The 18,254-nt window shown below is 37.5% G+C and overlaps 1 protein-coding gene across 1 annotated transcript; it reads right to left on the bottom strand.

Annotated features, from left to right (window-relative positions):
* Positions 1-7,164: 7,164 nt before the first annotated feature.
* LOC129437872 (A disintegrin and metalloproteinase with thrombospondin motifs 8) lies at positions 7,165-18,254 on the bottom strand. The gene is made up of 9 exons (XM_055196227.2): positions 17,194-18,254; positions 15,419-15,658; positions 14,770-14,902; positions 14,493-14,660; positions 11,945-12,237; positions 11,633-11,819; positions 11,386-11,558; positions 10,827-11,002; positions 7,165-10,754 (listed from the first exon to the last, which is right to left on the bottom strand). Exons 1-9 carry the CDS (start codon positions 17,893-17,895, stop codon positions 10,022-10,024), a joined length of 2,805 nt encoding a protein of 934 aa, XP_055052202.2. The 5' UTR covers positions 17,896-18,254; the 3' UTR covers positions 7,165-10,021.

Below are 18,254 nucleotides of genomic sequence, written 5' to 3'. Positions count from 1 at the left end.
GAATTTTCATATTAATAATCCAGCATTTCACAAAAGTGTACATGATTTAAAAGCATTTTGTAAAGATAGTGACACATGTTTACATTACATGTTTATACTGCATCCACTACATATACAAAACACTTATGTGATGCATTTGTTACAAAGAATATAATTACAATTTAACCTTCTCACTCTTAACGCTTTGGGTTTTAGAAAAGCGCGCTATAAATAAAATGTATTATTATTATTATTATTATTAACCTTCTAAGACCTGGATGTGGACATTACACTTTTTTGATGTTTGCACCATAATACTAAATTCTGTGTAACTGGAAACTGTTGTACACAAACATGGACAAATACACTACTTTATGTTCTTAAATTTTTTTTTATTATATTTATTGGTTCTTCCTAAGCCCAAAATAGCTGGTAGAAATCTGAAAAAAGACAAACTAAAACTCGGGTCTTATAATTCTTTTGAAAGAAATGTATGTACTTTTTAAAAACAGCTGTGATAATAAACCTTTTTTATTATGCAACAATAAGCGAGAGTTAGGCCAAAATCCTTACCGGGATGCGCCAGATGTCTGTGTAAAAGTTATTATTTTATAGGATTTCGCTGAAATTAGTTTTATCCCTGAAAAGCTGGAATATAAATCTATCATGAGATTTACAATATACATACTACAAATGCACTGATTCAGAGCTAGAAACAACCTGTATTAAATAAAAAAATAAGAAAAATTAAAAAAATTAAACAGCTAAAATCTACCATACAGATGACATAACCGATTAGGTTCAATTAATGTGGTTTGGTGGTTATTTCTACCATCAGGTTTTACATTTCAAGACCGTTTTCTTTTTCACACTGTATCATTAAATATAAATTAATTGCAAAAAAAATTAAAAAAAATTAAGAGCAAAAGTTTGGGGTTTGCAAAACAAAATAATTTCCCCACAACTTAATTGATTTGTTCACAGATTGGTTCGCTTTTTTGCCAGAAGCTGTACATTGAGCTCGAACTGACTTTGCCAAGTGAGAGAGGCAACATATTGTGTTGACCCTAGGACAACTTTTTTTGTAAATAAAACCTAAACCAGTGGTTCCCAACCTTTTTAGCCCTAAGTACCCCCACAGCCCTATCAGTAAGGCTCAAGTACCCCTTCATCGAAACTAAACCAAAGTTGTGTTTTAAAGACAAATAATTCGTAATTTTAATTAATTGATTAATTTTAAATATTAAAGTAAAAAGCACTGACTGATGAAGCATGTTTATTTCAACAAACCACTACCATTGCGATCAGTGTTTGCATTTTATCAGCTCATTTGCATTTTAAAAGACACACCCAAAAACAGCACATTTTGCTCAGGCCTACAAAATGGCAATTTTGACATGCTATAATTAATTATCTGTAGGGTGTTTTGAGATAAAACTTCACATATGGACTCTGGGAACGCCAAAGACTTATTTTACAAATTTAAAAAAATCATCATATGACCCCTTTAACGGCCAAATTTACTAACAGCTTGCGCAAACCATCATTTTGGCGTTAAAAAACGAGTGAACTTACTAAAGACAGGCAATAGATATTTAGCTCTGAAAAGGTGTTATTTTTGCGACCTTATTGCATATGCATTTGTGGAAGTTTTCCTTTATTAACATTAATGCGAGGAGAGTATTACATTTTGCCAGAGGAACATACTTTAAAATAAATATATAGTTTGCCAAGCCATGCTATGTTTAATTTGCTGGAGAAAAGAGGAGGAGAAGTCACGAGGAGAAGTAAAATCAGGTATTTCAAAACTTATTTTACCCTTCATCTTTCATCCTCCGGTTTATAGTGTACTTTTACTTAGCTGGAATTTCACACTCCGCAGTCCGCATTTTCATTGCGATGTCCTGCCGAGGTATCTTATTTGCGACCCTGTACTAATTTGCGCTGCTCTTAGTAGATTGCAATGGTCATTAGAGAAATGTGCTTATGTCATTATTTTGCCTGTGTATTTTATTTGCGCCTTTGTAGTAAATCACACGCAAGTTTTCAACTCCGGCGCTTATTTGAGCTCTCACATCCTTTTTAATAAATGCCCTAAATTTACTAAAATCTCAATTTAAGTTACTGATAATTAAAGTGTGCAAATAAGTTAAATTATTCTGTTCAAATATAAAGAGAAACAAAATGTCTTAAGGCATTCTTTATAAATAGCCTACAAAAGACATCATACGGGACAAAATGTGTTAGCCAAAAACAATGCAAACGTTTTTTTTTTTTGCATAATTTGAAAATGCAACGGCAGGAGTAATGAATATTATAACATTATTTAAACATTAATTATAGTTAATAAACTTTGTGTCTTTAGAAACTATTCAGGTTCATTAAAAATAGTCAGATCGTTCTTGAGTTGGACATCGCTATTGCGTTTTGGATCATGCAGCGCATTACTCTTGACGGCTAATTATATTAATGATAAGATTAAAATTACAAAGTTGTCCTTTTTACAATGCTTTCCTCACAAAAATCAATCGGTCAATGACTGGACAAACGAAAGACATTTTTATTAAAAGTAAATGAGATCAAAGCAAAATGTAAATCTTTTCGCGTACCCCCTGGAAACTCTTCACGTACCCCCTGGGGTACGCGTACCCCCGGTTGGGAATCACTGACCTAAACCCACCCCAACCCTAACAATAACTGAACACTAAAATCGTAGGGATATGATAAGTGAAAACAATGCTCTTGAAGCAGCTAATTCTCGTTGAAAGCTTGAAATTGAAACAAACTGTAAACATATTTCTGAAATCCGATTGGTTGATTGAAATGTCCCAGGGTCAACATAACAATAGGGGGTGTTATAAAGATGTTCCTGAGGACATAAACCACTTGGCAAAATCAGGAATGCCCTGTTGCAACTACATCTGTGTTGCAAAACATTAGTAAAAGATTAGTTGTTTATAAATATAAGACAATGAGCCTAATAAAAATAAATAAATAAATAAATAAAATATAAAAAGTACATGCATGTCATTTAAGGTTTTCAACTTTTGCTTTATAAATGTAACACTGCTATGTGATGTTTAGCATTGTTTCAAGGTGTTTCTATGGACAGCATGAGTTCATCTATCCCGAAGGGTGTATATAAAAATGCTCCTTTCTGCATACTTTTGCTATAAATATTGAACAAAAAATGTGCTACGACTTTTAGAAAGGTGCTCTGCTTTTTCCGTACTCCTTTTCCTGGGTTTTAAATAGGAAACTCAACAGTCTAGCTCACCTTTCATCAGAATCTGTGCGACTGCCAGCACTGGCTGTGCTAAGCCGATGGGAATCTTTCATCACCACCTCCCTTATGCCATGATGCCGTATTTCCACAATTAACATCATACGCTTTAATTTTCCAAACAGTTGAAATAAAATGGTTTGTAAAAAACAGCTCTTTATTATTTGATATGCAGTTCTATATGGTCTTACAAATAGAGAATAATGGGCTGTATAATACATATAAAAAATGCTTGGTTATTTTCAACCCATCAAAATGAGACAAACCCAGCCATTGGGTAAATTCAAAGTCCTTTTAAAGAAAAACACCACAGTAATTTATTATCTTCTTACCTCAACTTAGACAGATTAATACATATCTATCTTTTTTTAATTGTGCACTTAATCATCTGACCCACCTCTACAATGGCTGCATTAGGTGCACAGGAACAATCCTTCCTAAAATGCATTAAACTTTGGTTTACAAAGACGTGAAACTCACCGAGTGGTCAGGGGTGTTCACTGATATGCTCACACAAAAATCGATGCAAAAGATGCTTTCCAACAGGTGTTTTAGCATTCGTTGTAAACTTGACCTATTTTTTTAAACGCCTCACACCCGTACATTCTCCCGCTGAGAGCTTGAATAATAAACACTCCAGCCCAGTTGGTGGCGATAATCCACCTTTGCCTATTGCAGGAATACAAACAAAGAGTTTCACGTGTTTGTAAACGAAAGTTTCATGCATTTTAGGAAGGATTGTTCCAGTGCATCTATGCACCCATTGTAGAGGTGGGAGGTAATACAACAAACACCCGAAAATTAAACGTAAGACATAGTATGTAAGACATACTAAATCATTACTTAGTATTACTGTTATTATTTCTTTATCATTTTCCTTTTTGTTAATTGCTAATTATTTGCTTATTTAAGCATTTAACTTCTATTTTAGGTACAGAACTAAGATCTCCAAATTAATCTCTGGCTTCTCTAAATGTCAAAACATTTCATATCCTATATTCTTTATACTTTGAAATCATGATAATTTATCCTGTTGATTTCTTAGCCTGTAGGATCTTGTCAGTTTTACATTTGAAGTAAAGGATTATTAGGAACACCTGTTCAATTTCTCATTAATGCAATGGCGTAATAGTGTGGGCCTGGGGGATGTTTTCTTGGCACACTTTAGGCTCCTTAGTGCCAATTGGGCATCGTCTAAATGCCACGGCTTAAAAGTGTTTTTGTCATATTGTCATATGGTGATGTTGGTAAGTAATCTACGTGGGCTGGGTCCGAAAACTCAAGGCAGTGACTCGTTGCCTCGTGAGGAAATGACTTCAGAGGCATGAAGGCAGCTCAGAGAAAGACTTTCGGACACACTTCACAGGCAGCGTGTTTAAAATCTAAACCGAGAGCGCCTTGGTGATAACTAATCACATATTTGAAAACTATAATACTAATTTCTCGCTAGAAATGCAATTAAAATGTGTAAAAAGTGAACATCTACCTTTATTTACATTAAATTTGTGCTCCAGTCGCTTCCTTGGCCGCCATTTTATTTTTCCGAACTCGACCAGGCTCGACCAATCACATTCTTATTGTATGCCAACGCATAGGTATCCCAGGAGACAGGAAGTAAACCTAACACTGAATTCGGACATGCCTTGATGCTTTCCTGCCTTGGATAGCTGCCTCAGAAGGCAGCAATTTAGAGTTTTGGATGCAGCCATAGTCTTAAGTGGGTCTCAAGGACATGTCTAAAATGTGCAAATAAAAAAGGGATAGTTCACCCAAAAATAAAAATTATGTCATATTTTCTCACTCTCGTGTTTTTACAAACCTGTATACAGAAAGATATTTTGAGGAACGTGAATCATGAGCCCCATTGACTTCCATAGTAGGAAAAAGGAATATGTACAGTATGTGTGGGAAATGGGCACAAACGTTCTTCAAAATATCTTTCTTTGTGTTTATCAGAACAAGGACATTTATGCAGGTTTGTGACAACATGATAATGAGTAAATTTTTGGGTGAACTTTCCCTTTAAGCAAATGACACACTTAGTGAATTGTTTCATTTTGAAGCAAAAGTGTGGGTTCAATCACACACACACACACACACACACACACACACACACACACACACACACACACACACACACACAAAAAACTGTAAATTACAGATCAGATCAAACAGCATGTTAGAACAACTTGTGTTGTGACAGCTGTAATTAAACAAAAACATTTTTGTTTTGTTTTCCTGGGTGGGGTTGTGGTTAAAAGGTCTGTTTCCTATTCTTAATGAAAGATTTCCAAATCATATGAATCTGCAGCTTGTTCGCTTATGACAGTTTATGAGAACATGCTGTCTGGAGTAGTAGACAAACAATCAGTTGACAAAAATACTTGGCTTCATTTCAACTATCATGCTGGTTTTGATCTAAAAACGATTCCCCATTCTACATAAAGGCATAAATATTCTTTAGCTTTATAAATCGTGTAGTGGTTTTTATAGTTCAGAAACCATTAAGGCTTAAACTTTTATTATAAGTGCATTTCATATTATCAGTGACTAGGAAGAGCTGAACAGAAGATATACTGCGAAGTTATGGAACAATTGTAGCAGATGCATCTCATTCAGAGCCAAAATCATGCAAAGTCCTCTAAGATAGAGAGCAGCTGCCTCTTAGACATGTGCTGCTCTGAGGATTTTCCATCAAACAAACATTCTCTCAAAGAGGCCCTCTTTAAGGAAAAAGCACCTCTCACAAAATAAGGGAAAATACTCTGAGGCTATGTTGGCCCAATAAAACCCAGTCTGATTAAGACAGAGCTGAAACGTAAGATTTGGGTTGTTGTTACAATTTGAGTATCATGCCAACATAGCTCTCTCACAACTCCAGGGCACACATTAGGGTGTTAGCAGCTTTGGTAGATAGATAGCCTATCAGAGTTCTTTTTGAAAGTAATGATCCTTTAAGGTATCTGAACTACACTGCATCATTTCTGGGGCACCACAGGGCTTTGTTGTGGGCCACCTTCACTTGTGAACATGAACAGCATCTATGTACACTCTTATAGAGCCTTGTGGCTTTCTCTAGGATTGATTTGCAGACTATACGCAGATCTACCTAATCGTTTTGCTAGAAAAGACCCTTATGCCTCGTTTGGGATTGTTTATAGTCCTTTGAAACTCCGTTGAAAAAAACTGTTAAGTGTTGAGTTAAGTATTAAATGTTGGGTTCTATTAAAGTCCATCCTCAAAAAACATAATTTCTTCTCGACTGAACAAAGAAAGACATCAACATTTTGGATGACATGGTGGTGAGTAAATTATCTGGATTTTTCTTTTAAGAAAATGGAATATTCCTTTAAGTTTAATTCATATGGTGCTTTTGACAATCCACAGTGTTTCAAAGCAGCTTTACAAAAAAAAAACATGCCTTAATGTGTTAAAGCCCCCAGACAGTCTCCAAACTGTCATCTTAAAACTGATGTTCTTCATGGTAAAAAATACTACAGCATTATAAGTTAAACAACTTAACTATGCAAGTCAATTCAACCTACTATTTTAAAGTTTTGACTTGTGATGTGTTGACATAACTTAGAAAAACAAGTTGAAATCGTTTAACTTAATGTGTTAAGTACCATTGTTGATATATGATATAATTTTTAAAGTTCACTGTAAAAAATGCAGCATTTCTGTCAAATCAACATGTATTATGTTACTTTAACGTAACAAATTTACGATTTCAACTTAAGTTATGTCAACTTATCACAGGTCAAAATGTAAAATAGTAGGTTGAATTGACTTGCAAAACTAAGCGCTTTTCTAGTTTAATGTAAATGCAAACTCTGTTTAAGTATGTGTTACATATCTGCTTATATTAAATAATTGATTAAAAAGATGCATTTTCTCAAAAAGATGATTTTGCATGTTATATTAAACAATTTTATTTTTAAACTCCTCATTGATAACAAAAACAAGCCATGTTGAAAATATTGCATAATTTGTATTCATTCTTGACAATGAAACTTTACAAAAATAAATAGCTTTACAATGAAATAACACCACAGTCCTTCACTGAAGGTATAACATGTTTTGTCATAATATGATAGATATATATTAAATGTACAAAAACTGGAATGATCAATAACATATTAACATTTACATACAGTAACCTGAAAGTTACAGGAGCATTTTATATAAATAATCTGTGACTGTGGTGACTCCAACCTATTTGTGAAATCTATTTTGGTGTCATGCTGCACTGCTTCAGCTTCATTACATGTTCACTACACAGCACTTTCAAAACCTCAGCAGACCTCAACTACAGGAAAACAAAGGACAAAGAGCAGAATGAACCGGTAAGGTCTCAGAATTGCAGAGAAAGTCCTTGTTTTAATTTACTGAGCAATTTACAATTTGCTACTCTATAGTTAACACAATTCATTGAATGGACATAAACCCTATGCTATATCCTAAACTATATTTTAACACATAATGTTTAAAAAAATAATTGAATATCAGGTGACTACAAATACAGCCAGTTTAAAAGTAAAAAAAAATGATGGCATTCCAGATTCAATTAATTCCATTTTGCATTATTTGATCAATATTTACATGTATTACATTTTTATTTCCTTTGAAAACTCACAAATCTGAATTTGTAATACACATAAAAGTAAAAATATTTCATATGTATTAACCCTCATTAACTTTTGTTTTAATCCAAATAAATACGTACACTTAACCTACACCCTGAAAAATTTCCTCCATTACTCAAGTGTTTAAGTTTAATGCCCGTATTGCATGATTTCTCTCATTCAACAAGAAACTTTAAGTTAAATCAATTTATTTTAGCTTATTTAAGTCTGGATTTGAAAGTTTTACCCATCATGCATTGCAGTATGCATAAATTAACTGCTACTTTTATATGAATGTTGTTTTGCTGTTTGTTGTCTTTTTTAAACTACTGCAGTTGTTTTTTACGGAGCCCCTAAAGCCGCCTTTCCACTGCACACGACAAACGACGACCGTTAAACCGGAAGTCATTCATTTCCTATGGAGAGTCGCAAAGGGGCTGCGTGAAGTGCCGACCATCTGTGGATGCGTAAATATCGGATCCGTTTTGAGTGTTGGATCCGTTAAAAAAATTGAACTTGTGCGACTAAACCGCATGCGATATGCCGACCGGAAGTGATGTATTTCATTGTATTCCAATCATAAACTGTGTGTGAGGCGAAAATGATTAATCCTTTTTTTAACTTTATTAGTAACACTTGAATCCTCAAAAAAACTTTTGATTACTGATAAGTAATACATTATTAATTTAATTTGTGTATGTTATTATTTTAATCTTGTCTTCATATGTTCTCTCCAAAAAATATTGGCAATCTTTGTCATATATGCATAGCTGTTTATTGTTGTATTCATTTGCATTCATTAATTTATTCCACCATGGTAAATATATTAGAATTAAGCCTCTTGCGCTGGAATGAGCTTCCCTCCCATATACGATTAAACTGAAACTTCATTACGACTGCCACTAGGGGGAGAACTCCGACCGTCGTTTCCGTATGTCGTGTGCAGTGGAAAGGTGGCTTAAGGGGACATGGAGCAAAAATTAAATAAAGTTTAGTTTTGCGTGCACACGTGGAACTGTCGCATGTAGTTTCGCGAGCGCACATGAAAGTATCGCGTGCGCACGTGAAACTTTCGCATGCACGTGCACACGCGAAACTAAACTTTTAAAAAAATTCTGCACATGAAGGTTTTGCGTGAGCACATGAAAGTTTCACGTGAGCATGCAAAAGTTTCACAGGAGCACGCAAAAGTTTCACGTGAGCACGCGAACTTTTCACGTAAGCACATTTTGATTTTTTTTTACTCCAATGTCACCTTAGGGGCTCAGTAGTTTTTTGTTATCATTGTTGCTTATTATTTTTGTGGTGAAGTCAAGAGCTCATCTTTTCACTTCATGAGATTTAATTTCTGTCACCATTATTGAGACTTTGCTTTACTTGATGTTAGTTTTGCTTTGCAATATGTCGTCTTTTTTGAGAGGCAAAAATCGCTGAGTTTCTTAACATAAAACTATTTTAAAATAAGATGTGTGAAATAAAGATTTGCATATTGTTAACATAAGTAGATTTCACTTAAAATTACTTGTTTGTTTAACAAAAGTTTTTAGGGCAGCGAATTACCCTATGTTTTTAAGTTAAATCAACTCGTCTGGGCTTACAGTGTACATGTCTATAATGTCAGACTGTTCAAGCAGTCAATACTTCTTAAAAATGGATACACGCAAAGAAGACTTGTCTAAAATTTTACAGGTCACTGTAGGAGGTCCAAATGAGGACATAACAGGTCATCGTAGAAGAAGCCACAATGCAGGGCTTTGTCTCAAAACTTTAGACGCTTACAGAATTTTATTGGATGAAAGATTTGATCAGTGGTCATTTCAGCAATATCAAACTAGCAATCAAGACTAACGTTTTTGCCGTAGGATTTAAGAAATGTTTAGGACTTTGTCTCAGACGACCAAATCGTGGCCAAACTCTTACAGTGTGCATTCGCCTTATGCTAAAACTTCCGTAGTGGTCATAAATATATCTCGAAAACATGGAGAAGTGATCAGACCTTTCATCATTTTACAACCAGGTTCACTCATCATTTGTCCTTCTAAACCCAAATATTTCCTGCCCCAACCTGAAGCACGGTCAACAAAATCTACATAATCCTATTTCACAGGAACGTCTTCACTTTCAAATGATGTTATCAACATTCATGATAAAAGCACTTTTCAGATACTGAATCTGGCAATTTAGATGGATCACATTTCTCTGGTTCCACGGTCTTCCCGGTGTAATCGATGCAGAGAACCCGACGATGGCGTTCCCCATGGCCACAAGTCTGTGAGCACGAAGTCCAAGGTCCTATCTGCCATAAAGGACACGGCAGGTCTGCACAAGCCCTAATATCAGAGGGTCTGAGATCTTTGTTGCAGAGGTTCAAATAAAAACCTGCGTTGTCCTTACATTCCACAGTTCTCCTGGACCATCCCGAGCCACAGGTTTTGGAACATTCGGACCACTCTCCCGTGACCCACTGTGGTACACCAAAAGGATGGCTATTTTTTCCAGACATCTTCTTGTCTTTAGGTTTGTTGAAAGACATGGTTTTAGGGATGTAGAATGTGTATTTGACCTTCGGTGGGATGGATTCACCAGCAGTGGAAAGCAGCTGTATGGTGATTGGTTCCTGAAGCTGACTGAAGCTCTGTATTCTCTCCAGAGTGGTGGACGATCCGCTGTATTTCAGCACAGCACCAAGAACCGGAATATACTGCTCCAGGGTGGATACTGAGAAGTTTCCATTTAAGATATAATCACCATTTTCTCTCCGTATGGCCAAGTAATGCCCGTCATGCGGTATGCTACCTTGACTCTGTTGTTTGATGTTAATGTTAGTGGCACCGCTGGGAATCGTCACAATGTCTCTATATCCGTGCCTAAAGAAACACAAAACAGTTTTGTTACTGTGGCCACAACAGTAAACTTTCGTACCAATGTCAGATCCTTACATGATTTTGTTGAACGAGCCAGATATCATCCTGCAGCTCTGCCCATTTCCCCCACATACACCACATTTGTCCAGCTTCTTATTAGAGTCGATCTCCAGGTCACAACCGGCTTTAATACACTGGCCTTGCACACAGAACGATGTGGTATCTGGACCACATGGGGTTCCATCAATCACCTACAATACAATCAACCAATCATTTTTAATGACATCATAGATTTTAAATATAGCTGGATGATCAATATCTTTGGTCGGTGGAAACACCAGCATAGACAAGGATAGCACAAGTGAGTGTCTTACGTGTATTTTGTGAATGTGAGTGTCTCTTTTATCATAAACGGTTTTGACGTGTGTGCAGCAGGCACTTATTTTGACAAAGCACGTGATGCACATGGTTCACATGACGCAACAAACACATATTTTGAAAACACAAGCAACGTCGGATGAGCAGTCACGAGCCGCCACTGTTCTGTAATTTTATATCTATAGCACAATTGTCTTGATAACAACTAACAATCGATATTGTCCAACCCTAATTTAAAAAGTAACCTGAGACGTACTTTAGATTCAAACACTCTGAATTCACTGCTGCCTCTCGCTCGACAGAAAAGTTTACATCTGTCCCTCAGAGATACTCCTGCGTATTTCGGTATCCATTGCTTCACATTTCCGTGAACATCAAAATGATTGGGATTGTTGTACTTCTCACATTGTTCCTCTCTGAAACTTTTCCCTGCAATAACAAAGAATAACACAATGAGAAATGACCCGATGACAGTCGAACCGAGACTGACGGAAACAACCCACCTCGATTATTCTCACAGGGTTGTGTGTTGCACGACTGGTAATTCACTCTCTGGCCCTCACAGTACTTTCCACCGTTTTGAGGAAGGGGTTGGTCGCACTCTCGATAGGAGAACATCACTCCACCTCCACATGATCTGGAACATGGTTGCCACGGTCCCCACTCTCCCCAACCTCCATCCACAGCTGGCTGAACCACAGTCCAAATCACATAAACAAATCAACATTTGGTAAAACCTACCGCATTTACTTCTAGTGATACAACCAAACGGATTAAGGGGGAAAAGTGTGACATAATCAAGTATTATAAAATACCCTAGGTTTCATGACTTCTTCAGATGACATGCATTCCCCATTGAGACATGTCTTGTTAGGACCACAGCCTGTGCCATCTGCCCATGGTAGACTCCCGTTCCTGGTTGTGCACACAGACTGGTCTTCCTGCTGGCACCAAAGCTGTCTGCACACCTCGCCAGCTGAAGCATTGGGACAGTGTGAATACTCCTCTCCAAATAACTGCTGGCACTGACGGTCCAGGCTGTAACTCACTCCTGGAAGCTCAGTGGGCAGGGCCACCGTCTTCTCCGGGGTGTCCAGCAAGCAGTCTCCTGTTATTATCCAGAGGAAGAGTTAGAGAGCAATAAATCACCGAATCAAAGGATTGTGTAACAGCAGGAACGTTTGGCTCCAGCAGCTGACATTTCGAGACTCGCAGGAATGCACATCTGGGGGAGTGTGCTGCGACTAGAAACACAAGCAAAAATCCACGTGGGGAACTGCCCACTTCAAATGATACTGGAGTTAAATAAGGAAACATGTGAGACCAATGCTACAGAGACATGGCCTGGTGGAAAGAACAAATATTTGCTATATATATCTTTTTTATGGGTTGGAATGAAGTGACAGGAATGGGTTTTTTTTAGAAAGGAACAAAAAATCGACATATGTTTATAAAAACGTTATAAAGATGTGCAATCCATTAGTTTAGCAGCCAGCTTAATGGTGTTTACAGTTACAATCATGCATTTTAAAAGCACTTTGGTGACAAACGCAACCAAGTGTATACACTCACCTAAAGGATTATTATGAATACCTGTTCAATTTCTAATTAATACAATGGTTTAATGGTGTGGGGGATGTTTTCTTGGCACACTTTATGCCTCTTAGTGCCATTTGGGTATCGTTTAAATGCCACGGCCTACCTGAGCATTGTTTCGAACCATGTCCATCTCTTTATGACCACCATGTACCCATCCTCTGATGGCTACTTCCAGCAGATAATGCACCACGTCACAAAGCTCGAATCATTTCAAATTGGTTTCTTGAATATGATAATGAGTTCACTGTACTAAAATGGCCCCCACAGTCACCAGATCTCAACCCAATAGAGCATCTTTGGGATGTGGTGGAACGGGAGCTTCATGCCCTGGATGTGCATCCCACAAATCTCCATCAACTGCACATAGATTTAAGCCAGTTCTGAAGGCGAAAGGGGTAGGGCTGTGTTGAAAAAAAAATCGATTCACCGATTCTTAATCGATTTTCATGTTAATTTCTAAAGATCAATCCGTAACTCTAATAACTTAAACTTGCCGCGTCATTGAATTCACGCATGCCCACGAGGTGGAAGGACATTAAAACAACGAACATGGCGGTCAGTAACGTTAAGCATGTGGTTGTTTTGAAAACTCCAGAAATGCTCATAGCTGCGATCTACATGTAAAATAATCCACTCATAACAAATGAACGAGTTATTTGTGTTATTTTTATAATAAGCGCCAGTGAATCCACCGCGGGTCTGGCAGCGAATCTCTCTCTCTCGGGTCTCACGGGCAGAGGTTTCTTGAGTTGAGGCGCGCGCAACGGGTCGCCAAATAAAGAGTTCTTCTCGCACATAATGCTAATAGTTGTAAAGTTTTCTGAACTTTAAGCAAGCTAAGACAAGCTGGAGCGATGTAGTTTGACGCCTAATTTGCTTATTTGCAAATATCTTTGATCAGAAAGACTAGAAAGAGACTCAAATGCTAAGGTCTAATAGAAAGTAAAGAGCGTCAAGACCTTAAAACAGACTTCATCACATCATAGCACCTGTCATATTTATAATATCTATATCTAGAGATCCGTCTCTCATATACAGGTATTTATCCTGTCTGTAGGTTTGTGCATATATTTATACCTGTTCATTTTACATATTGCCTATTTTTAATGTAATGTATACATAAATACAAAATACAATGCATACTATAGCTTCAATAGTCTATAAAATTAATAACTCAAGATTCTGTCTATCAAGACTTAATCTGTTGTTATCATCTGCACTTTAACATTATTAACTTTAAATTGTCCATATTTTAAAACTGTGGTGAGCAGGTAAAAGCTATAGTGAGTGGCAAATAACTGCACATTTTTTTAATCCAAAAACATGTATACCATGAAATATACCGTTACCGTAAAATAAAATGACTCATTCCGTGAAATAGATTTTTGGTCAATCCGCCCACCCCTATCTGGCACCATTTCGGGCTTTTTTTCAAAAACACTTATCTAAATCTCGAAGATCGGATCGAATCGAATAATGATAATCGATTCAAGATCTTGAGAATCAGAATCGGAACTTTATGCAAATTATGGGCGACTTTCTGGAGCGACTACCAGTGAGAGCGAAGCAGTGGAGTTCACGTCATCTATCGCTCGTCAGTTACTGGAGTGGACGTTATTCATTTGTTTATGACAACCAGATTTAGAAACACCCCCTAACGATCTCATTGAAAGAGACGAGCGACACACAGCGACAAAGTCACTTATAATGTGAATATGAAGCCATTATAAATGAGAAATGCAAATGAATGTCAAAGGTGCGTACCATATCCATTGTCAAAAAATTCAGTGACGTACAAAGCGCTGCAAGGAGACCAAGGAGAAGTCTTGCTCAGCTCAGTGAACACAGGAGCCATGACATGATCGTCTCCCAGTTGTCCAAAAAGCTGCTCGCAGTTCTTGGCGTCATCGTGAGGCATATTCAAGACATGACCTTCAAGAGAAGACAATTACACTATTGATCGTTGACACATTGGAAAGGGGAAAACAATGTTAACAGTAACTAACAGCTCAAAGATGAGCTCATCGGAGGATATCCACACCTAGCTCATGGGCAGTTGTGAAAGCAGCCATAAGGCCGTTGTCCTCAATAACCGAGCAGCTCCTTCTGCCATCACACATGGTCCCCACGTCGGCTACGCCCAACGTGTCACAGCTCTGATGTCCACAGATGTCCTTGAAGAAAAGATTTCTCAATGTTATTCCAGAAACGTTACTTTAAGTTTCCGCTGTAAAACGAGGCAAATAGTTTCGTCAGACGAAAGACCTATGTCTAAAACGTATCTCAAAAACATGCCTTGAGTCTTTTCCATCCAATGTTTCCAAAGCAAAAGACAGACCACAAAACACAAGATTCAAGACACATCTGGCTCTTGCAGATCCAAAGAGCCAGTCTGACATATGTGAACCTTTCAGAGGATCTGCTGGCTTGTATTTTCTCCTTCAAAATGACCTAATGTCTGCTCTACAAATGACCCCACATGTAGCTTTTTGAGAGTTTGGGTTCAAACTACAGACACATAACGCCTGTTGCATTTTTAGAGATGTAGCAATGTCTGGAATCTCATGATATTGTGTTTCATGTTATATTAAAATAGAAGCAATAAGTGTATATTGCTTTACTATTTTGGGCTTCCAAAGCAACGCGACCCTGAAATACATAACACCCCCTTCTAGTATATCCTTGCTCACCTCTCTAGTAAAAAGTATGGCAGTGTCGTAGTGCTCTGGATGCCTGTGGCTAGGTGGGTTGAAGAGCTGTTGCCAGGCGCAGAAGTTGCGCAGCGCAACGCCTCCGTTGCTTGAGACGGATGGTCCGATATCCTCGTCCTCTACGATCAGCATCTTCACAAGCACTATGTTGATGGAGTTCTTAATGCTGGGATGCTTGTAAATCTGGGCAGCCAGTGACATTAAAGTCAGAAGGTAGTGCTAAAAAAAGAAAAGCATGGGTAGATCAGTGTTTGCCAACATTGCATAAGAATGTTAAGTGTAAAAGCGTAATAGCTTGGCAGGACAGCTCAGTTGGAATGTAGTTTCTTTTACTCTACATTTTATTGTCCGTAATAAGAAAACGAAAGAAGAGGTGAGGGTTTATCTGTATTTCTAATATATCCATTCACACATATGATATTACACCTCCAAGCTGGATATACATCTGGTCAACAGAGGGTACATGTGCGATTACAGACAATACAACCAAAGACATGATTTATTTTATTCTGCAGATTTTTGTGGTTTGTTTGTTGGACAGCGTTGACGCCGGAACGCCAGCCACTGGTGGTCAACTATGACGTACATTCCTTAATAAGGAATTGTGTTTCCATTACTGCAAATCTGGAGATTTGGATCCCAGTACCGACATCTGGATCGCTATCTGCCTCACGATCCCGACCCGGACAGTGAATTTATTCACACTCCTGACTTTCCGATAATTTGTTTTCGATGACTCGATGAAGGAGAATTTCAGGGGGTGTTGTACCATATGCGAACGTGAAGATCAATGCTGTTCCTATGAACTGTGACTTATTACTGTACTCATATCTGTAGTCTGTGCTTTATTTTTGGACATGTCTCTTGAGGTGAATGAAATAGCTCTCACACAGCTCACAAACACAGAATGTTCCATTCAGGTTTCCATTTTAGGACAATCACTGTCAGTATTTGGGTTTCCATTTGACTGTGATATCAATGAGGGTTTTTTTCACAATTGAATGGACTTTTTTAAAAGATTTAATAAACTGTATAATGTGTATTGGTGCAGCAAACCAAGAAATATCCTAGCAAACATGTACAGTAAGTATAAATAAATACCGTTATAAATAAAAGGTTCTGTTCAAGCTGTATGGTTCCATAAAGAACCTTTAATATACAAAACGGAAAATTTCTGTTGCACAACAGGTTCTTGAAGTGGAAAATGGTTCTACAGACAATAAAGAAGTGGTTCTTTTAAGAAAGTTTGATTGAAAGGTTCTTTGGGGAACCAAAACATTTATTTTATTGCATTGCTGCAAAGAACCTTTTCAATCATTTTCAGCATTTTTTCAGTATGGGAGGCACCTACACCGTAAAAAATTGATGTCAAATTGATTAATTAAGTTAAGAAAATTCAACTTGTTTATATAAGTTATGACAACTACAAGTCAAAACTTAAAATAGTACATTGAATTGACTTGCAAAACCAAGTTGTTTTACCTTATTGCTGCATTTTTATCATATGCAGACTTTAAAAACCTTTTTTCACACACTCTCAAAAAAATAAAGGATGCTATAAGGTTCTTTGTCGGGTTGCATGGTTCCATAAAGAACCTTCCATAAAGAAACATCCACAGAACCTTTAATTAAAGAAAATGTATTTTAGAAGCTTTTAAGAACCTTTGACTGACTTCTATTAGGGAACCAAAAATGGTTATTTTATGGCTCATAAAACGTGCTTTTTAAGCGTAAATCTACCTGTGACATCTTACCTTGATCTCATCTCCGTAGAAATGCGTCAGAGAAGCGTCAGCGACCACCAACGTCTCGATAAACCTGGGCGCAGAAACAAAGCGTCTGGACCTGGATCCCATCTGTATCACATCTTTATCATCCATCAAATCTTCTTCACCATCTTTGCTATCTGACACCTGTTCAGGGAACTGCAGGGACTTTGTAAACAGTCTTCTTTTGATAACATGCAACTGTTCCGTCAATTTTCCGTATTTTCCTGAGCCGAGACCTTTCGGTTCGATTAGATATTCACGACCATCAGTTATAAAAGATCCCAAAATTCCATGACACAGGCTGACAGAGACAACAGAGTCCTCATCGGAGTTAACAGCCCCGGAGTAAAAACAATCGGTTAAATCGCTCCCCGAGTCTTCAGTTTGGTTTAAGGAGTTGTATAGATCTGTCAAGTTGCTGAAGGAAGACTCGTGTACTTTGGCATTTAGGCGATAGACTTTCAGTTCAGGCGATATGAACGTGCTGTCCGGTGTTAAATTCAGAGTGAAATTCCTGCCGAAAGCCTCGAGTCTAAAGCTCGGCTGCTCTTCACTTCGCCTCGCCACGCGTCCGCCGCTCCGTCCCGTTAACCGGACAGGTATAACGTCTTCAGTCACGAATGAGTGATTTAATGCTTCAGTGAAGAGGTAAGCATTTAAGAAAGCGATAACCCAACACATCCGCATTTTATGTATTTAATGCTACAACTGAATATGTTGCCAATCGAATTAACGGTCTGTCAATAAATGTACATTTATTTAAAAGCACTGTTCTTCATCTGCGACACCCTATATTAAGATAACATATGAGATATCATAATATTATCAAACTCATGCCATTAATAACTAAAAATAAACAATGTTTTATTTATTCCTATCACTAAATTAAGACTAAAAGCGGAGCTGTAAGTCCACAGCAGTGTGTGTGGATTGTGTCGCTGGTATTTATACTGTGTGGGAAATGCGAGGTTTATTTTTGATATCATGCGCTGCTGCGCTCTCTCCTCCCACTGTGCTCGTGAAAAAACGCTGGGTCGTCTTTGTCC

Source organism: Misgurnus anguillicaudatus, chromosome 24 (assembly GCF_027580225.2).
Source record: "Misgurnus anguillicaudatus chromosome 24, ASM2758022v2, whole genome shotgun sequence".
NCBI classification, from domain to species: Eukaryota; Metazoa; Chordata; class Actinopteri; order Cypriniformes; family Cobitidae; genus Misgurnus; species Misgurnus anguillicaudatus.
This window is presented reverse-complemented; position numbering and strand designations above follow the sequence as displayed.